General features: G+C 39.5%; 1 protein-coding gene across 2 annotated transcripts in view; it reads left to right on the top strand.

Annotated features, from left to right (window-relative positions):
- PCOLCE2 (procollagen C-endopeptidase enhancer 2) overlaps positions 1–23,037 on the top strand; it is an 84,537-nt gene that overhangs the window by 39,819 nt on the left and 21,681 nt on the right. For both annotated transcript variants that reach the window (XM_077756662.1, XM_077756661.1), the window contains exon 3: positions 9,899–10,154. In XM_077756662.1, coding sequence (XP_077612788.1) covers positions 9,899–10,154 — 256 coding nt within the window. The remainder of the gene's footprint in view (positions 1–9,898; positions 10,155–23,037) is intronic.

Raw genomic sequence — 23,037 nt, 5'->3', positions numbered from 1 at the left:
TTTCATTTTAGAGGTTTCCTTTGGGCATTGCATAGAAATCAGTTCCAGCCTATAAAAGCTTTCAAAAAAAATTACAGTCATGTATCATTAAGAAAACAAGGGTGCTGTATGACTAAAAGGCCCCTAGCTAGCAGAGCCCCCCTCCCCTGCCAGTTTTTGTCTGTTAACCTTAAGCCAGTGTGTCCCAGTGGCTTAGGGAAGGGATGCTTTTTCTTCAAGATTCTCTATCAATCACATTTATCTTCTTCTGGGTCAACTCATGTTGACAACTTTTAGAAAACTGAAAGAATATCCTAAAATGACTCCAGTCATTTGTTCCAGTTTTTGAAAGTGTGAAGAAATTTGCTAGATTTAATTTCTGTGACTTATCTGCAATGTTCTGTCACAAAGCCCACTAAGATATAAGGAGTAGATATTCTTATTTATGAAAAATTATAGGGGGCCTGGGTAGCTCAGTTGGTTAAGCGTCTGACTTTGGCTCAGGTCATGATCTCGTGGTTTGGAGTTCAAGCCCCATATCGGGCTCTGTGCAGATCCAGCTCAGAGTCTGCTTTGGGTCCTGTCTCCCTCTCTCTGCCCCTCCACTGTTTGCGTGCGCTCTCACTCTCTCTCAAAAATAAACATTTAAAAAAATAAAAAAAATTATAACCCTGTATACACTAATTGGGAGATTATAACAAAACAGACTGTTTGGGATAGGAGTTTTTACAAACTTTTGGTGCTGTGTCTCAGATGTCTTAGTGGAGCCCCAGCCTGCCCCAGCGAGGCACTCACTGCCAGGTTTTGAGTCACAGGAACTTTTGGGGTTTATGTTTTATCCTAGTTGGATGTATGTTGCTGTGCCAGCAGCTGATATTTAATGACTGCTTGATGATTTGCAGAAGAAATTATCAAATGACATAGAAAATCTCCACACTAATCACAGATCTAAAATATATAAAATGAAGATAGAAGACTTTTCCCATTCTCCATCCTTACTTTCTTTGTACTTTTTTGATGTCTGGCCCACAACTGCATGTGGGTTTAGTTACTAAGACACAGATAAATCAGAGTGGAACAGTCCTACCCTGTGAAAGCTTCACATTCACTGCAAGGCAGGGAAGACACTGGAGACACTGGGAGACCCTCTGAGCCCTCTGGGGCTACCAAAAGCAAGGAGGGAACAGTAGAACAGTGAGTTCTGAGAAATTAAAGAGGAAAGATAACACCCCCTCTGAGTCTGGACATTGGTTTAGGAGTGTGGTGGGATCCTAGAGAAGGTGTATTTGGCCAAGACTTTGAAATTGAGGTGATGGTTGATAGTCGGAGATGGGGGGAGAGGATTCCAGGTGGAAATATACACATGGTCTCCTAGAAGTGAGAAAGGAAAAGGACTGGGTGTGTTTGAGGATGGGGAGATTCTCACCCAAGATACGAAGAGCTGGGGAGAAGAGGAGGCCAGCATGTCTGACTCAGGTGGGCCTTGCACACCATTATTTTCAGGAGTTTGGACTTTATTCTGTCCTTTTATGCATTCAGCAGCTATTCATCTAGTTAATCTACAGTTTTACGGATTCAGCAGGGCAGCTATGACTTTAGAGGAGAGGCCTAGATGCCCTAAGGCCAGTGTGGCCTTACGTCCTCATTTGTCTTGGGCAGTTCTGATATGTACCTGTCATTCAGGACACCTCACATGATTTACTATTTGTCCTGGATTTTTCATTCAAATAATTCAAAAGAATTATTACTACTAATAGTTGTTTTAAAATAATTCAGGATGGGCATGGTAGAGCTCACTTTGAACTTGCATCTTCTGCTGTGGTCTTGCCTAAAAGTGTATCATGTGCATGGGGTGTCTGGGTGGCTCAATCAGTTAAGCATCCGACTCTTGTTCAGTGAAGGTCATGAGCTCACAGTTCATGGGATTGAGCCCTGCATGGGGCTCTGTGCTGACAACATGGAACTTGCTTGGGATTCTCCCTCCCTCTCTTTCCCTTCCCCACTTGTGCTTTCTTTCTCTTTCTCTCTCTCAAAATAAATAATCATTTAAAAAAAAAAGTGTATTATACACATATGCAGTGCCCAGAGTTCTCTTTTCAACACATGATTAAATGTGAAAGACAACTGTGAGAACCCGTGTCTTTGCCCAGCACAACTAACACCTTCCAATTACAGCATTTAAGATACACGCTAATTGGGGCACCTGGGTGGCTCAGTTGGTTAGGTGTCCGACTTGGGCTCAGGTCATGATCTCACAGTCTGTAGGTTCGAGCCCCATGTCAGGCTCTGTGCTGANTCTCAAAATAAAGACAAAAAAATAAAAAAAAAAAAAAAAGATACACGCTAATCACGTGAAGTAGCTCCAGCATTAGCGGCTGATAGGTTCAGCTTCTCCTTCCTGTCTTGGTGGGAGAGGGACAAGTAATTCTGCTGTTCCCGTCAGCCACATGGTACCAGGGCTGTGGTTTGTGCCCTGGCCAGGGAGACGCCAGAAATTACCAGGCTACCAGTTGGCTGACGCAGTAGACAACAAGGGAAATATAGGTTTGTTGTACAAGAAATACATGCTGGGGAATGGAAGCTGAGCTGTCTTGGTGTGGACTGGTCTGACTGCCCTTGCTACAGTGGTTTTGTTACTTACCGCTTGGTGTAAGTTTACAGCTCTTTGTTTTATAAATATTCATTGTATGGTAGTGCTTTTTAAAATTTTATCATTTGGTAATACTTGTTTATTTTGTAGTAAACCCTTTCAGGAACAAACAGCTCAAGAGCTCGTGTTTAATTAAAATGAAATAGTGAATTTCTAGTTTTCAAGAAAGTTGATGATGAAAGCATAATTTGCTCAGAAGGCTTGTCATCACTTACATCCATAGTAGGGTCCTAGTCACATCAACCACTGGAAAACTAGAAGATGTACATCTGTGAAAGGGAACTGACACAGTAGTGCCCGTTTACCTGCAGTTTCTCGTTCCACGGCTTCAGCTACCCACAGTCAGCCATGGCCCAGAAGCAGTTGGTAGCAGCCTCACGCTGTGTCACAGTGCTCGCATCGCTCTCTGCATTTCATCTCTCATCTAGGTGTTTTATCATCACATATCATCATAGGAAGAAAATGGATGAAAGCAATACAATAAGGTATTTTGAGAGACAAAGACCACGTTCACATAGCTTGTATTGCAGTATACTGTTATAATCATTCTATTGTAGTGTTTGTTGTTAATCCCTTAGTGTTCCTAATTTGTACATTAAACTTTATCATAGGGTTGTATGTAGAGGAAAAACGTTGTGTATATGAGGTTCTGTACTGTCTGAGGTTTCAGGCATCCACTGGGGGTCCTGGAACATATCCTGCATGGACAAGGGGGTCTACTATACATTTAAACTTTATCTCGTCTGCCAACCAAAACCTAAACCACAACTCTTTGCATAATTGCTTGTCTCCCCATCCTGGCTGTAAGTACCTCAAGTTTCCTGGCCATGATCTCCCCTCTGACGTTTTCTTCCTCACCCTTAAGCAGCATTTGCAAAAGAGGCATAATCTGAAGCCCAGCCTCTTGTTCATATCACAGCCATGTCCTCAGCTAAAAGATTCTGTTTCTTTCCCCAGCTTAAGAAGTATTCATGGCTGCTGATCACCTTGTTACCCCAGCTGACCAGCTGCAGATAAAGGAGTGAAAGAGTCATGGTTGTGGTGCTAGAGGTGCTGGTTACACTTTCAAAGGGACCATTGAAATTGCAAATGTACCTCAGTGATGCTGCATTTACTCACTTTGGCTATTACTCCAAATTGCCTGTTGCCTCCCCTGCTATTCACATAGCCTGAGACTGTCTGCTCTGTTGGTGGCTGTATTACAGTGTTGATTCATATAGAGCTTATATACAGGAAAAACAAGGATGTCTCCATAGTTGCCTGTCACAGCACTCCTGGGTAAGGACAACAGGTGACTTTTGCTATCCATTTGTTACATCAGGATTATTAACACAAAGTGCAAAGCTGTAATAAACAAACCCCCAAATTTCGGTGGCCTGAGCCAACAAATGGTTATTTCTTACTCCTTCACAGTCCATTGCAGCTGGATGGCTGTCCTGGGCAGCTCTCCTTTGAACGTTAACTCCTCTGTGGCTATACTGTCTCTTAGAACCTTCTTGTTTCCTCTGTTGAATTCCCTCCTCAGGGCAAAAAGAGGACTCCAGAAAGATTGCACCAGACATTCAATGGCTAGGCCTAGAGGTGGGGACATCACTTCTACTTACATGTCATTGACAAAGACCTAGTTGGTGGCCTCAACCTAACTGCAGTGGAGGCTGGGAAATGCTGATTTCCTCTGTGCCCAGGCAGAGGAAACAAGATTTAGCATCTCTTCGGTCTCTGCCACAGTGAGGCCGTGGAAAACACAGTTGGGTAGAAGTCAGATCTGGGCTTTGCCACTGATTCGCGGCATGGCTTTAGGTAAGTCACCATAACTACTCTGAGTTGTTTGTAACCTCTCACAGGGGCGCTAGTACTGCTTACCTTGTACCTGTGAGTTTACATTGTTATTTACATTGTATGTGCTAGTAGTAGGGGAGGTGGCCTGTACGTTTTTTAAAAATTAAGATTATAAGGATCCCAGTTATTTATTCAGCAACTACTTTTTGAACTCCTGTGATAGCCAGGCTTTGGACTAGCCACCAACAAGCTCTGATCCCTGGATCTTACATTCTGGTAGAGAAACCTACAATAAATAATCTATAAAGAAATAACATGGTTATGTGATCTAAAGCAACTCAAAGGCTCAGGGTAGGCCTCTCTGGGAAGGTAACACTTGAGCTGAGACCTAAAGGATGATGCAGATGATTGATATTAGGGAGGAGAGTGTGCCAAGCAGAGGGACCAACCTGTGCAAAGACCCTGAGGTGGAAAACCAGTTTGGAGGGTTTCTTGAACTGCCAAACTGTTGTATGAGAGGGAAAGATTATATCAGAGAGAGATAGGTAGGGACCAAATCATGCAACCTCTCTGTGCCTCTGTTTCCTCACCTGTAACGTATAAAACTGGTCTAATGTCAACTTCATAGGGTTGCTGTAAAAGATTAAATGAAATAATGTGTCAGGTGCTTAGGGAAATATCTGGCATGGGATGTACGCTAAGTGTATGGCCATAGGTGATGAGTGTGGATTTTATTCCAAACACAGTGGGAAAGTTTTGGACGTTCACAGCAGAGGAGTATAATCTAATGTCTGCTAGTGCTGGTAGTCTGGGCTTGAGGTAAGGGTTTCCTCCCTTTTTCCAGACATGAGAGTGTAAAGGGCTTTTTTTTAATGAAATTACCAATCCTCCCCCCCACCCCCACTAAATGTTCAAAAAAATCACATTATTTCCATTAATCCTTTTTCGAGTATTTAAATATATACAGGGAATTTAAATACACACAGAATATATATGAATAAGTAAAATCTTTTTTTTTTTTTTTTTTTTACTTTTTTTAATGTTTATTTTTGAGAAAGACAGGGCATGAGCTGGTGAGGGGCAGAGAGAGAGGGAGACAAAGAATCTGTAGCAGGCTCCAGGCTCTGAGTTGTCAGCACAGAGCCCGATGTGGGGCTCGAACTCATGGACCACAAGATCATGACTTGAGCTGAAGTTGGATGCCTAACCACCTGAGCCACCCAGGCGCCCCCATGAATAAGATTTTTTAAGATTCTGATTTATCCCCCTCCTGAAATATAGCCAAATATTTGTGCATAGTTTGTGCATAAGTTTCTTTGGATTACATTTAGGGGTATATGTGAGATGACACTGAGCTGCTGTGCCTCTTGAACTTTGTGTAAATGGAAATGTGGCCTTGTATTTTTAGAGCATGCCTTCCCAAAAGTCTGTTTGTGGAAGAGGAAAATCATAGAAGATTAAAATGATGGCTTTAAAAAAAATCAGATATGCTTCAGAAATAGATTTTTGCTCACGTTAGGAAATAAGGCATTAGGTAGAAGAAAAGCTCCAGATACAAAGGAGTTACCATTTCTACAGAAATCTACTCCTTACAGAAGAAGCTGGCCTCATATTTGCATTTTGCTCATAGTATCCTGAAAATGCAAACCATCAGCTTAAAATATAGCTCCCCTGTCCATTCTCTGGCAGCAGCTCTGGCATGAGCATCAGGAGACTTGGCATGTTTGCCTGTGACAGTAAGGACATCTCAGGGGCTGTAGGGTGAGCTGAGGTCATCGTTGCAGCATGAGGCTGTGGCCCACACAGGACTCAGCTGTTGACAGGGAAAAACATGAATATACAATTGTTTCTCTACAGGCAGATAATAAATCCCCTGGTCAATATAATCTCACAAAACAGCTGCTTTATTTGTCTCCATTGCCACCAAAAAAGCATCTTAATGGAGTTTCTGCATTAAGTGTTAGCATTACAGGAGATTTGAAATAAAAGGTTTCCCAAAAGATATGCATCTTCTTTTTTTTGGTAAAGAATGACCTAGAAAGGAGAGCAGTTTTCTGGAACTCAGCTGCTGCTGGTGGGGGTAGGAGATATTAGGACATAAGAGGCAGAGCCGCCGAGTAGGTGCCTTGTCCAGGGTTTGTGCAAAGAAGCTGGTGTTCCATTTAGCACCTGATGGATTTATTCATTTAACAAATCTTCATGATGCCCCTCTTCTTGGGCCACGTACTGTCTAGGGGCTGGGATGCAGCACTGACCAAGGCAGGAGGGAGTCTTGCCTCCTTGAGCTCTATCTTCCAGGGAAAACAGACAATGAAGGAGTAGGTGGGTTGAGCCACCCCATGCTCAGGCACCCAAATGGCAGGCTGCTAACTGGGCAGAGCCCCATCTTGGGAGGAGGAGCTGGGAGTCAGGGAGTGCACGCCTCAAGAAGAGGAGACCTTGAAACAAGACCCTCAGCATGAATGAGAGGAGGGCAGATGTGGGAAAGTATTCTAGGCTGAAGGAATAGTTTGTGAAGGGCCTCTGTGTTTTTGTTTTTATTTTTATTTCTCCCCCTTATCATCTTCCTCATCCAGAAAACTCAAGGATGCTCAGGATGGAGAGTGATATGTACAGCATTATCCCATTTTCATTTTTAAGACACACAAAACACAACTGTGTATTTTGCATGGATACATATGCATTTAAATAAAAGTATTTTGGTTTATTTTTAAAACTGTATTGATTTACTTTGATAGTGAGCATAAGTGGGGGAGGGGCAAAGAGGGAGAGGGAGAGAGCGATAATCCCAAGCAGGTTCCCTGCTGTTAGCACAGAGCCCAACATGGGCTCTGTTTCATGAACCATGAAATCATGACCTGAACCAAAATCAAGAGTCAGGCACTTAACCAACTGAGCTGTCCAGGCGCCCCTATATTAAAGTATTTGAGGTTTCTTTTTTTTTTTTTTTTTAACATTTTATTTTTGAGAGAGGGAGAGAGAACATGAGCAGGGGAGAGGCAGAGAGTGGGGGGGACAGAGGATCCCAAGTAGGCTCTTGGCTGACGAACCACGAGATCATGACCTGTGCCCAAGTCGGCCGCTCAACCGACTCAGCCACCCAGGTGCCCCTAAAACTAATTTGAATGTCACAGAAGGAAACCCAATAAATTTGTGTTAATGGCTGTTTCTGAGAAAGAAGGGGGAGATAAGGCCTGGGATGGGGATGACAAACCTCATTTTATCTGAAAAAAATTTTTTTTCTTAATGTTTATTTAATTTTGAGAGAGAGTGACAGAGCAGGAGTCAGGGAAGAGCAAAGACAGAGGAAGACACAGAATCCAAAGTAGGCTCTGGGCTCTGAGCTGTCAGCGCAGAGCCCAGTGTGGGGCTGGAACCCACTAACCTCAAGATCATGATCTGAGCCGAAGTCGGCTGCTTAACCAACTGAGTCACCCAGGTGTCCCTTATCTCAAAAATTTTAAGAAGACTTTAAAATATGTTTACATGGGGTGCCTGGGTGGCTGAGATGGTTATGTGTCCAGTTCTTAATTTCTGCTCAGTGATCAATAGATTGCTTATATTTAAGGTTACAGATGTGGCATCATATTTTTTGTAATTTTCTGATGATAGGCTAAATAGAGATTGCATGCAAAAAAGATATATACAACAACAACATCAACAGGAACCCACAGAAATTCTACAAGAGATACCTCAGTGAGAATGTTTCAAAATTAAATAGCATTTTCTGTTATCAGCTTCATAGACTATGGCTTTGGAGCTTCTAATACTCATCCTTTTAAGATAAGCTCCTAGCAACTAGAATAGAGCCATAACAAAGCCAAAATATTCTCTTGAGACTAGTGCACTACAGTTTTTAACCATGGGGTGTGTATGTGTTTGATACAAAAAGCAAATAGCCCTGAAACACTTCATCTTATCACAGAAAAAATGAATTTATGGCACTGAACGCACCAAAGTGGGAAGCCATATTTATGTTGAAGCATCTTTTGACCTGTGAGTATGAGATATTTATTTAAGATGAATATAAACCATTGGTAGTGGTGGGTTTGTTTTGTCTCTTAAATCACTGACTTTTGTCATCTGTAAGATTTTACAGAATGAAATTCTTATACCATTCAGTAGGGGGTCTCATCCACTTGAAAAGGTAAAACAAATCTGATTGAGACTTTATGATCAAATACTAGAATGAATAAGTTAAAAGGTGGTGTGAACTAGGGGCACGTGGGTGGCTCAGTTGGTTAAGCATCTGACTTTGGCTCAGGTTATTATCTTGCGGCTTATGAGTTCAAGTCTCACATCAGGCTGTGTTGTCAGCACAGAGCCTAGAGCCTGCTTTGGATTCTGTGTCTCCCTGTCTCTCTACCCCTCTCCCGTTGATGCACTGTCTCTCTCTCAAAAATAAACATTAAAAATGGGGGAGAAAAAAAAGATGGTGTGAACTAGAAAGGAAATGGGGTGTTTATTAGAATCCTGCCAAATGTGGGGTGCCTGGGTGGCTCTGTTAAGCATTTGAGTCTTGATTTTGGCTCAGGTCATGATCTCACACTTTGTGAGACTGAGCTCCACGTTGAGCCCAGCACTGACAATACAGAGCCTACTTGGGAATTCTCTCTCTCCTCCTCTCTCTGTTCCTCCGCTGCTCATTTGTGCACAAGCATGCTCTCTTTCTTGCTAAACATAAATAAATAAATAAACTTAAAATCCTTCCAAATGCTTTCATGCCTTTTTTTTTTCTACCTATTCAGGGAATAAGAAGGGAAGCATCATGAGAATTATATGGAAGAAATTATGGTGAAGAAAGTCTTATGAAAAAGTGAAAACTTATATTTTTCATTAGTGCATTGTGTTTCAAGGTTGCCTAGTCTATAAAGTTTTCATGTGGAAAACAAAACTCAGTGACTTGAGAAGAGATGATTCATAAATTACTCAGCGTAATCAGTGTAAATAGTTGATCTGGATTTTTCAGGACCCAAACCAAATGATCTATAAATTAACTATACGATTGCCAAATAATCCCTTCAGTTGGAACTTCATAGAAAATTTTACATATTGAGATTATCCTGTTGTATTATTTGTGAAAAATGATATTTCATGTGTTTCTTTGTCAAGCAGTATCTCTGGGTGCCATGGTGTTTTACAGTATGCAGATGTGTGCTAAGGTCCAACCAAGACTGATATTTTTGTAAGCAATGACTTATCAATTAATAAGACTGACCCAATATTTTGCAACTTTGTTAGGATAAAACTCCCTAGGCATAAGATTGTGTATGCTAATGAATTGTGGGATTTGTCAAAAGAGAATACTTATATTTTATTAAGAGTTCATTATGGTAGAAAACCTTTGCTGAGTTCACATTTGAAGGAAGAAAAGCAAGCATCATCTTAAGTATTCTACTTTTATCTGCTCACTTTAGTAATTGGCTAGACATGAAAGGCATCAGATTCTGTTTCATGACATGGTTTTCCAATTGGTCCTTTTCTCTACAGGTTCCTGAGGGAAAAGTAGTAGTTCTTAATTTCCGATTCATAGATCTTGAGAGTGACAACCTGTGCCGCTATGACTTTGTGGATGTGTACAATGGTCACGCCAATGGCCAGCGTATTGGGCGCTTCTGTGGCACGTTCCGGCCTGGAGCCCTTGTGTCCAGTGGTAACAAGATGATGGTGCAGATGATTTCCGATGCCAACACAGCTGGGAATGGCTTCATGGCCATGTTCTCTGCTGCTGAACCAAATGAAAGAGGTATCGTTTCCACATTATGCTATTAATACCAATAATGTATTGTTGGTATTATTATGCTAATAATACCAGTAATGAAATAATACCAATAATGATGGCTCACAGTTACTGGATGGATGTTTACTGTGTGTGTTAGCCTGTGTTCTAGGCAGCTAAAATGTGTTCACTCCTTTAATCCAAAATTTAAGAGCAGTTCTTCTCAAAAATAGCTGCTAAATGCCACCAAACCACCAGGAAACCATTCAAAAAAGTTTCTTTCTCTCTCTCTCTTTTTTTAAAAGCCCATGTGATTCTTATCAAAATTCAAATACAGAAACTTAGGAAGTAAAAATGTGAAGCTTACATACATATATACACATACAGATATAGAAACATACCCCTTCACTCCTTTATAGTCACCTCTTAGAGCCATGGTGGNAGACTCTGAGCTGTCAGCACAAGAGGCCGACATGGGGCTTGAACTCATGAACCCTGAGATCATGACCTGAGCCAAAGTTGGGCAATTAACCACTGAGCCACCCTGCAATCGCTTTTTAGAAATGTAAGTGGGGTCATACATTCATAGTGTTTCACAGCTTTTTTTTTTTTTCACTGAAAACTATGTGTTGGGGTATTTTCATGTCAGTATATATGAACACCCAAGGGTAGAAACCTANTTTGGAGAAGTGTCTGTTCATGTCTTCTGCCCATTTCTTCACTGGATTATTTGTTTTTCGGGTGTGGAGTTTGGTGAGTACCTTATAGATTTTGGATACTAGCCCCTTTATCTGATATGTCATTTGCAACTATCTTTTCCCATACTATTAGTTGCCTATTAGTTTTATAGTTTCCTTTGCCATGCAGAAGCTTTTTATCTTGATGAGGTCCCAATAGTTCATTTTTGCTCTTGATTCCCATGCCTTTGGGGATGTGTCAAGTAAGAAATTGCTGCAGTGGAGGTTAAGGAGGTTGTTTCCTGCTTTCTCCTCTAGGGTTTTGATGGTTTCCTGTCTCACGTTCAGGTCCTTTAACCATTTTGAGTTTATTTTTGTGTATGGTGTGAGAAAATGATCTAGTTTCATTCTTCTGCATGTTTCTGTCCAGTTCTCCCAGCATGAAGCTGTTCTTTTCCATTGGTTACTCTTTCCCGCTTTGTCAAAGACTAGTTGGACATACATTTGTGGATCCCATTCTGAGTTCTCTATTCTATTCTTTTGGTCTATGTGTCTGATTTTGTGCCAATACCATACTGTCTTGATGATTACAGCTTTGTAGTAGAGGCTAAAGTCTGGGATGGTGATGCCTCCCATTTTGGGTATTTTCTTCAATAATACTTTGGCTATTTGGAGTCTTTTGTGGTTCCATACAAATTTTAGGATAGTTCTAGTTTTGAGAAGTATGCTGGTGCAATTTTGATTGTGATTGCATTGAATGTGTAGATTGCTTTGGGTAGTAATGATATTTTAACTATATTCTTTCAATTCATGAGCATGGAATGTTTTTCCATTTGTTTGTGTTTCTTCAATTTCCTTCATAAGCTTTCTATAGTTTTCATCATACAGATCTCCTTTAACTTTGGTTAGTGTCGGAGGCCGCGCCGGCTCCGACAGGTCCAGGGGTCCCTGAAGGATGGACGGTGTCGGCGAAAGAGAATGAGAGAGCCCCGAGATTCTTTTCTGATCACCAGGCAGGCATCTCTGTCCTGTCGGTTTTGGTGTCTTTATTTAAAGGTTCAACAACCATATGAGGTCAGAGAAAAGGAATTTCTTACAATGAGAGGTCTTTTGTGATATCAATTGCAGAATTATCCCAGTCATGGTGAATTTACAACCAAGGAAATAACAGGATGCTCTTAGTGAAAGACAGGATAACATATAGGTTACATTGTATATAGATAAGTTAGGAGTCCTTCTGTCTGGCTCTCAAGAGGATGAATGATTCTGAATTGGTTAGTTAGTGGAAACTACCAAGGGGGCTCTATATGTATCAGTCTTTGCATCTGGGTTTATGTTTTAATTACTCTTATCTATCCTCATCCCAGCTGCCCATGTAAGGGAGGATGTCTGTGGAATGTAGGCCCTGAGGAAGGGACTGCCATACATCACCAATTAGTAAGTTATGTTCGGTACTTATCTGTACCTTAACTATAAATTAGGCTCTTCTGATATGGGACCAGGCTCAATAGTAACTCTTGTGTTCTTAACCCCCTTTATTATCTAAGTCTTGGATCTGCAAGGCCCATAGGAAGAACCTTTTGACAATGATCCACAGAGCTCTTATCTAAAATCTCTTTTGTAAAGGCAGGAATATGCTTTTCCTATGAGGTAACTGTGTTCAGAATATGGGTTTGATATGGAATATTGTGAGGCCTGGTCAATACCAGCAGGCTCATTTCCAACATGAGCCAGTGGTAACAGAAGAAGATACTAGTCTTCGTTTCTCATGGCAGAAGCTGTGTAAACATGGCCATTTCCTTGCTGTGACTGCCATCCAGAGAGGCTGGTGCGGCTCCCGGCAGGTTAGGTTTATTCCTAGGTATTTTTTGTTTTTTTGTGCTATTGTGAATGGGATCAGTTTCTTGATTTCATTATTGGTGTATAAAAATGCAGCTGATTTCTGTACATTGATTTTGTACCCTGCAACTTTGGTGAATTCATGGATCAGTTCTAGCAGACATTTGGTGGAATCTGTCGGGTTTTCTATATAGAGTATCATATCGTCTGCGAAAAGTGAAAGTTTGACTTCTTTGACAATTTTGATGCCTCTTATTTCCTTTTATTTTCTGATTGCTGATGGTAGGACTTTCAACACTATGTTAAACAACGGTGGTGAGAGTGGACATCCCTGCCGTGTTCCTGACGTCAGGGGGAATGCTCTCAGTTTTTCCCCGTTGAGGATGATGTTAGCTGAGGGCTTCTCATAGATGGCTTTTATGATGTTTGAGTAAGTTTCTTCTATCCTGACTTTCTCGAGGGTCTTTATTAAGAAAGGATGCTGTATTTTGTCAAATGGTTTTTCTACCTCTATCGACAGGATCATATGGTTTTTATCTTTTCTTTTGTTAATGTATTGTATCACATTGATTTGCGAATATTGAACCAGCCCTGTGACCCAGGAATGAATCCCACTTGATCATGGTGGATAATTCTTTTTATATGCTGTTGGATTCGATTTGCAAGTATCTTGTTGAGGATTTTTGCACCTGTATTCATCAAGGATATTGGCCTGTAGTTCTCTTTTTTTGTTGGGTCTCTGTCTGGCTTGGGTATCAAAGTGATGCTGGCTTCGTAGAATGAGTCCAGAAGTTCTCCTTAGATTTCTATTTTTTGGAATAGTTTGAGAAGAATGGGTATTAACTCTGTTTTAAATGTCTGGTGGAGTTCCCCAGGGAAGCCATCTGGCCCAGGGCTCTTATTCGTTGGGAGATTTTTGATAACTGATTTGATTTTTTCACTAGTTATGGGTCTGTTCAGATTTTCTATCTCTTCCCTTGTGAATTTTGGTAGTGAGTGTATGTTTAGGAATTCGTCCATTTCTTCTAAGTTGTCCAGTTTGTTGGCATATAATTTTTCATAGTATTCCCTGATAATTGCCTGTATTTCTGAGGATTGGTTGTAATAAGTCCATTTTCATTCATGATTTTGTCTATTTGGGTGCTCTCTCTTTTCTTTTTGAGAAGCCTGGCTAGAGGTTTGTCAATTTTGTTTATTTTTTCAAAAATCCAACTCTTGGTTTCATTGACCTATTCAACCGTTTTTTTTTATTCTATATTGGTTATTTCTGCTTTGATTTTTATTATTTCTCTTCTACTGGGTTTGGGGTGCTCTTGTTGCTCTCCCTCTAGTTCCTTTAGGTGCAGTGTTATATTTTGTACTTGTGCTTTTTCTAATTTCTTGAAATAGGTCTGGAGAGCACTGTACTTTCCTCTTAGGACTGCCTTTGCCACATCCCACAGAGTTTGGATTGTTGTATTTTTTTTTTCATTTGTTTCCATTTATTTTTAAATTTCTTCTGTAATTGCCTGATTGGCCCATTTGTTCTTTAGTAGGGTGTTCTTTTTAACCTCCATGTTTTTGGAGGTTTTCCAGACTTCTTCCTGTGGTTGATTTCAAGTTTCATAGCATTGTGATCTGAAAGTGTGCATGGTATGATATCAATTCTTTTATATTTATTGAGAAACCTCTACCCTTAAAAATAACAGTAGTGGGGCACTTGGGTGGCTCAGTCAGTTAAGCGTCTGACATTGGCTCAGGTCATAAACTTACGGTTCATGAGTTCAAGCCCTGCATTGGGCTGTCTGCTGTTGGTACGGAGCCCATTTCAGATCCTCTGTTCCTCTCTCTGCCCCTTCCTTGCTTGTGCTCTCTCTCTCGCAAAAATAAACAAACATATATATACGTGTGTGTGTGTGTGTGTGTGTGTATGTATAAAACACAACTGCAGTGTGCAAGATATGTTAATTTGGAACCTTTAGCTTGACATCATTCCCTAATCTGCTCTTGCTTTGAGCTGTTGTGCAACATTACTGGTCTGAAAGGTCAGAGGATAGAATCTGGGGCTAACAGAGCATACAAAACATTTGGAAGGAAATCCTGGTTGGGAGCTACAGAAGAATTGAGGCACAAAGTATACAGACAAATCCACCTAAATCTTGGTTTACAGCCAACTCTACATATGCTGAGGAGAGTCCAGTTGGCCTGGCACAAAAGCATCAGCTGAAACGTTAAAATGAACAGAGATTATAGCTGCTGCCTACTGCTAGGAAGAACGACTTTGAGCTTGAGTCTAGGCAAGTGAAATACCTGCTATAACAAAAGTCATTTTTCATAGGAAGACAACAGAATCTAGAATCTTTGTAATATATCATTCATAATATCCAGTATCCAGTTATGTAATAAAGCCAGAAAAGTGTGTCTATAGTCCAGAAAAAAAGCAGTCAGTAAAAGCTGATCCCAAGATAACTTCGATGTTGCAGTAGTTAGCATACAAGCACTTTAAAGTAGCTGTTATAAATGTCTAAGGACTTAAAGGGAAATATATGTATAATAAGTAAACAGATTGAGAATTTCAGAAGAGAAACAGAACTTTATAAACTATAAAAAAGAATAAAAGTAATTCTAGGACTGAAAGATACAGAGTCTGAAATTTAAAAATTTACCTGATGGGCTTACAAGCAGATTGGAGAAGGCAGAAGAGTCAGTGGATTTGAATAGAAATGATCTAATCTGAAGAACTGGGAGAAAAATGATGAAAGAAAGAAAGCCTCAGAGACCAGTGAGGCAATATCAAGTGGTCTAATGTGTAATTTGTGTCCCAGAAGAGAGTGATAATAGTACAGGANTTCTTTCTGATCACCAGGCAGGCATCTCTGTCCTGTCGGTTTTGGTGTCTTTATTTAAAGGTTCAACAACCATATGAGGTCAGAGAAAAGGAATTTCTTACAATGAGAGGTCTTTTGTGATATCAATTGCAGAATTATCCCAGTCATGGTGAATTTACAACCAAGGAAATAACAGGATGCTCTTAGTGAAAGACAGGATAACATATAGGTTACATTGTATATAGATAAGTTAGGAGTCCTTCTGTCTGGCTCTCAAGAGGATGAATGATTCTGAATTGGTTAGTTAGTGGAAACTACCAAGGGGGCTCTATATGTATCAGTCTTTGCATCTGGGTTTATGTTTTAATTACTCTTATCTATCCTCATCCCAGCTGCCCATGTAAGGGAGGATGTCTGTGGAATGTAGGCCCTGAGGAAGGGACTGCCATACATCACCAATTAGTAAGTTATGTTCGGTACTTATCTGTACCTTAACTATAAATTAGGCTCTTCTGATATGGGACCAGGCTCAATAGTAACTCTTGTGTTCTTAACCCCCTTTATTATCTAAGTCTTGGATCTGCAAGGCCCATAGGAAGAACCTTTTGACAATGATCCACAGAGCTCTTATCTAAAATCTCTTTTGTAAAGGCAGGAATATGCTTTTCCTATGAGGTAACTGTGTTCAGAATATGGGTTTGATATGGAATATTGTGAGGCCTGGTCAATACCAGCAGGCTCATTTCCAACATGAGCCAGTGGTAACAGAAGAAGATACTAGTCTTCGTTTCTCATGGCAGAAGCTGTGTAAACATGGCCATTTCCTTGCTGTGACTGCCATCCAGAGAGGCTGGTGCGGCTCCCGGCAGGTTAGGTTTATTCCTAGGTATTTTTTGTTTTTTTGTGCTATTGTGAATGGGATCAGTTTCTTGATTTCATTATTGGTGTATAAAAATGCAGCTGATTTCTGTACATTGATTTTGTACCCTGCAACTTTGGTGAATTCATGGATCAGTTCTAGCAGACATTTGGTGGAATCTGTCGGGTTTTCTATATAGAGTATCATATCGTCTGCGAAAAGTGAAAGTTTGACTTCTTTGACAATTTTGATGCCTCTTATTTCCTTTTATTTTCTGATTGCTGATGGTAGGACTTTCAACACTATGTTAAACAACGGTGGTGAGAGTGGACATCCCTGCCGTGTTCCTGACGTCAGGGGGAATGCTCTCAGTTTTTCCCCGTTGAGGATGATGTTAGCTGAGGGCTTCTCATAGATGGCTTTTATGATGTTTGAGTAAGTTTCTTCTATCCTGACTTTCTCGAGGGTCTTTATTAAGAAAGGATGCTGTATTTTGTCAAATGGTTTTTCTACCTCTATCGACAGGATCATATGGTTTTTATCTTTTCTTTTGTTAATGTATTGTATCACATTGATTTGCGAATATTGAACCAGCCCTGTGACCCAGGAATGAATCCCACTTGATCATGGTGGATAATTCTTTTTATATGCTGTTGGATTCGATTTGCAAGTATCTTGTTGAGGATTTTTGCACCTGTATTCATCAAGGATATTGGCCTGTAGTTCTCTTTTTTTGTTGGGTCTCTGTCTGGCTTGGGTATCAAAGTGATGCTGGCTTCGTAGAATGAGTCCAGAAGTTCTCCTTAGATTTCTATTTTTTGGAATAGTTTGAGAAGAATGGGGATTAACTCTGTTTTAAATGTCTGGTGGAGTTCCCCAGGGAAGCCATCTGGCCCAGGGCTCTTATTCGTTGGGAGATTTTTGATAACTGATTTGATTTTTTCACTAGTTATGGGTCTGTTCAGATTTTCTATCTCTTCCCTTGTGAATTTTGGTAGTGAGTGTATGTTTAGGAATTCGTCCATTTCTTCTAAGTTGTCCAGTTTGTTGGCATATAATTTTTCATAGTATTCCCTGATAATTGCCTGTATTTCTGAGGATTGGTTGTAATAAGTCCATTTTCATTCATGATTTTGTCTATTTGGGTGCTCTCTCTTTTCTTTTTGAGAAGCCTGGCTAGAGGTTTGTCAATTTTGTTTATTTTTTCAAAAATCCAACTCTTGGTTTCATTGACCTATTCAACCGTTTTTTTTTATTCTATATTGGTTATTTCTGCTTTGATTTTTATTATTTCTCTTCTACTGGGTTTGGGGTGCTCTTGTTGCTCTCCCTCTAGTTCCTTTAGGTGCAGTGTTATATTTTGTACTTGTGCTTTTTCTAATTTCTTGAAATAGGTCTGGAGAGCACTGTACTTTCCTCTTAGGACTGCCTTTGCCACATCCCACAGAGTTTGGATTGTTGTATTTTTTTTTTCATTTGTTTCCATTTATTTTTAAATTTCTTCTGTAATTGCCTGATTGGCCCATTTGTTCTTTAGTAGGGTGTTCTTTTTAACCTCCATGTTTTTGGAGGTTTTCCAGACTTCTTCCTGTGGTTGATTTCAAGTTTCATAGCATTGTGATCTGAAAGTGTGCATGGTATGATATCAATTCTTTTATATTTATTGAGAAACCTCTACCCTTAAAAATAACAGTAGTGGGGCACTTGGGTGGCTCAGTCAGTTAAGCGTCTGACATTGGCTCAGGTCATAAACTTACGGTTCATGAGTTCAAGCCCTGCATTGGGCTGTCTGCTGTTGGTACGGAGCCCATTTCAGATCCTCTGTTCCTCTCTCTGCCCCTTCCTTGCTTGTGCTCTCTCTCTCTCAAAAATAAACAAACATATATATACGTGTGTGTGTGTGTGTGTGTGTGTATGTATAAAACACAACTGCAGTGTGCAAGATATGTTAATTTGGAACCTTTAGCTTGACATCATTCCCTAATCTGCTCTTGCTTTGAGCTGTTGTGCAACATTACTGGTCTGAAAGGTCAGAGGATAGAATCTGGGGCTAACAGAGCATACAAAACATTTGGAAGGAAATCCTGGTTGGGAGCTACAGAAGAATTGAGGCACAAAGTATACAGACAAATCCACCTAAATCTTGGTTTACAGCCAACTCTACATATGCTGAGGAGAGTCCAGTTGGCCTGGCACAAAAGCATCAGCTGAAACGTTAAAATGAACAGAGATTATAGCTGCTGCCTACTGCTAGGAAGAACGACTTTGAGCTTGAGTCTAGGCAAGTGAAATACCTGCTATAACAAAAGTCATTTTTCATAGGAAGACAACAGAATCTAGAATCTTTGTAATATATCATTCATAATATCCAGTATCCAGTTATGTAATAAAGCCAGAAAAGTGTGTCTATAGTCCAGAAAAAAAGCAGTCAGTAAAAGCTGATCCCAAGATAACTTCGATGTTGCAGTAGTTAGCATACAAGCACTTTAAAGTAGCTGTTATAAATGTCTAAGGACTTAAAGGGAAATATATGTATAATAAGTAAACAGATTGAGAATTTCAGAAGAGAAACAGAACTTTATAAACTATAAAAAAGAATAAAAGTAATTCTAGGACTGAAAGATACAGAGTCTGAAATTTAAAAATTTACCTGATGGGCTTACAAGCAGATTGGAGAAGGCAGAAGAGTCAGTGGATTTGAATAGAAATGATCTAATCTGAAGAACTGGGAGAAAAATGATGAAAGAAAGAAAGCCTCAGAGACCAGTGAGGCAATATCAAGTGGTCTAATGTGTAATTTGTGTCCCAGAAGAGAGTGATAATAGTACAGGAAAAATGTCTGAAGAAATAATGGCTTGAAGCTACACAGATTTAGTGAAGAACATTAATTTATAGGGCCAAAAAGATCAACAAATTTCAAACAGGACAAATAAAAAGCCATACATTAAATGAGGGACATTAAAATTAGAGAAATCTAAGTAAAAAGAGAAATTTTCAGAGCACCTGGGTGGCTCAATCGGTTAAGTATCTGACTTGATGTTACGGTTCGTGAGTTCGAGCCCCACGTTAAGCTCTTTGCTGACAGCTTGGAGCCTGGAGCCTGCTTCAGATTCTTTGTTTCTGTCTCCCTCTGCCTCTCCCCTGCTTGCACTCTTCTCTCACTCTCTCTCAAAAATAAACATTAAATAAATGTTCAAAATCAGAGAGATGAAAATCAGATTACATACAAGGGGACAACGATATAAATGGTGGCTTTCTCTTAATGAGGAACAATGGAGGCCAGAAGGCAGTAGAGCAGCATTTTTAATTAATTAATTAAATTTACATCCAAGGTAGTTAGTATATAGGGCAACAGTGATTTTAAGAGTAGATTCCTTAATGCCCCTGACCCATTTAGCCCATCCCCCCTCCCACAATGTCTCCAGGCACCCTCTGTTTGTTCTCCATATTTAAGAGTCTATTATGTTTTTGTTCCCCTCCCTGTTTTTATATTAGTTTTGCTTCCCTTCCCTTATTAGAAAGGCATTTTTAAAGTGCTCGAGTGAAACTATCAACCTAGAATGTTGTCTATACACTATAGACAGTCGTATAGACAGTCTTAAAAAAATGAAAGTGCAATTTAAAAAAAAAAGAAAGATAAATATTTAGGTAAACATTTGCATCACAAGAAATATTGAAGGAAGTTCCTCAAGTTGAAGGGAAATGGCCCCATGGGTAACACTAAGGTAATGAAAGGATTGGAGTCCACTGGAAAAGGTAAATATAAAATAGACACTATTTTTTGTTCTCTTAATTTCTTTACATGTATTGTTCAAAACAGAATGAAAAAATACCTTTAGCACTGTATTGTGGAATAGATTAACGTATGATATATATGCCAACAATAAAATAAAGGTAAAGGAGAGATAAATGGAACTTTATTATTGTATGCATACACACACACATATACATGAAGAAATACAGTATTAAATCTAATCAGATTGTGATAAATTAAAGATTTATATTATAATCCCTAGAGTACTCATGAAAAAGGTAGTACTTCGAGCTAAAAGCCAAAAGATTAAAAGGGAATACTATAATTTTTCAGCTAACCTAAAAAAGGCAGGAAAGGAAGATCAAACGGAACAAGAGAAAGGTGAGACCAATAGAGCAGAGTAGCAAATATCACACTAAATCCAAGCATATTGTTATATACATTGATTACCAAGGCTTAAATACTTCAGTTAGAAAACAGAGATAATTAGAATGGTTTAGAAAGCAAGGCCTATCTATATGTTGTCCATAAGAAAGCAGTTGACATACACAGACAAAATAGGATGAATGTAAAAAGATGGAAAAAAAATGTGCCATGCAAATTCCATTAAAATTAAAACTAATTGAAACTAATAAAGATCCCAATAAATATGAAAATAAACACTTGAATAAGCACTTCCCAAAGGAAGATATAGGAATAATTAATAAGTACATGAAAAACTACTCAGTATCCCTAGTTAACAAGATAATGCAAATTAAAACCGCATTGAGATACCATTACAAACCCACTAGATTGTCTCAAACAACTGATATCATCGGAGCACCTGGGTGCCTCAGTCAGTTAAGCATCTGACTTCATCTCAGGGCATAATCTCATAATTCATGAGTTCGAGCCTTACATCTGGCTCTGTGCTGACAGCTCAAAACCTGGAGCCTGCTTCAGATTCTCTGTCTCTGTTTCTGTCTCTCTCTCTCTCTCTGCCCCTTCCCTACTCACACTCTTGTCTCTCTCTCTCAAAAATAAACATTAAAAATGATAATAAAAGTAAAACAACTGACATCATCAAGTGGTAACAGAGATGCGATATTACCAAAGTGCTCATAGCTGGAGAGTTATAAAATGTTACAACCTCTCTGGGCACCTGGATGGCTCAGTGGGTTAAGTGTCCAACTTTGGCTCAGGACATGATCTCGTGGTTCCTGAGTTCAAGCCCTGTATCAGGCTCTATGTTGACAGCCCAGAGCTTGGAGCTTGACTCAGATTCTGTGTTTCCCTCTGGTTGCCTCTCCCCCTCTCACATTCTGTCTCTCTCAGAAAAAAAATATATTTTTTTAAATGCTACTACCTCCAGGGGAAAATTTTAGTAGTTTCTTCTGAAGTTAAATATCTACGTCTACTCTTGGACTAGGAATTGCTCTCCTGGGTATTGTACAAGCAAAATGAAAATGAATGTCCACAAAGAGATTTGTATAGAAATGTTTCCAGCAGCTCCATTCACAGTAGCCCAAACTGGAAACACCTACATGAATATCAGCGGAGTAGAGGTAAATAAATTGAGGTGTTTCCATATGCTGGAATGCTATTCAGCCGACTAAAGGAACAAACTGCCAACACACACAGCAACACGAATGAATCTCAGGCACTATGCTAATAAGGGAAGCCAGACACAGAAGAGTACACAATACATGATTCCATTTGTATGAAGGTCCAGAATAAAACTATGGTGAAAGTTTTCAGACAAGTGGTGTGGAGAGTCGGCAGACTGATTGGGGAGGGATACAGGAATTTGGTACAGAATGGATTCTATGTCATCCTTGTAGTTTGGCTTCCATGGGTGGATCAGTTTTTCAAATTAGTACAGCTAATTTATGCATTTCAGAGTATATGAATTTATCTTCCTGAAATCTGTCAATAATAATAATAGGTGGTAGGGATTGGATATTGGTATTCATAAAAAAAATAGTAGAATGATAATAATTGTTGAAATCGGGTGATGGATGCATCGAAGCTCATTCTATTTACTTTGTTTATGCTTAAAATCTCCCATGAATAAAGAGTTTTATGAATTATCCAACCTCAATTTTTATAACACATTTTCTTAGAGATGACTTTTAAGAATGATTATCTTTGGGGCACTTGGGTGGCTCAGTTGGTTAAGTGTCCGACTTCGGCTCAGGTAATGATCAGGTCATGATCTCGCAGTTCATGGGTTCCAGCCCCATGTCGGTCTCTGTGCTGACAGCTAAGAGCCTGGAGCCTATGTCAGGTTCTGTGTCTCCCTCTCTCTCTGCCCTTTCCCTGTTTGTGCTCTGTCTCTCTTTTTCTCAAAAATAAATGAAACATAAATTTTTTAAAAAAAATATTATCTTCCGTGTCAAAGAAATATTTAATTGAAAGTATATTAGTTCCCTTAGTTTGAATTCAGCTTTTCTGTTAAATTCAAGTAAAATTAAATTTAGAACTTGGTGACAAAATATCTTTCTAAAATTATTTCTCTTAACTTACTAGTCCCTATGCATAAAGATGTCTGAAATGATGTTTCTCAAATATTGATTGTGGTTAGTGTTAGGTGGTTGGATTTGGGGTAATTTTTTATTTTTTTGATGCTTTTCTGTATTGCTGAGAATTTATAAACACATACTGTTTTTACAAACAAAGTTATTCTTAAAAATATTAAAGATGTATATAGCATATAAAGTTTTCTGGTAGTGAGAGTCTTATATACCAACTAATTAAAATTTGTCCATGGACATCGGTTTTCATCCTATTAATAAATACCTCTGCCTTGAGGGTTCTTAAAATCTATGTAATTTGTTGAGCCTGTATGATTTCTGAATGAGTTCTTGGACAAAGGTTTTTGTCTGTTACTTGTCCAAAAAATGAAAGAGAGAAAAGAACCTATAGCCCTGACTCTACTCCTATGCTCTCTTGTGCTGATGTGATATGTCAAGTCAAAGAGATCATTCAGCGTGTG

The sequence above is a fragment of the Crocuta crocuta genome, unplaced genomic scaffold, assembly GCF_008692635.1.
Source record: "Crocuta crocuta isolate KB4526 unplaced genomic scaffold, BGI_CrCroc_1.0 scaffold337, whole genome shotgun sequence".
Classification (NCBI taxonomy): domain Eukaryota; kingdom Metazoa; phylum Chordata; class Mammalia; order Carnivora; family Hyaenidae; genus Crocuta; species Crocuta crocuta.
Note: the sequence above shows the minus strand (reverse complement) of the source record. Positions and strands in the feature narration are given on the sequence as shown.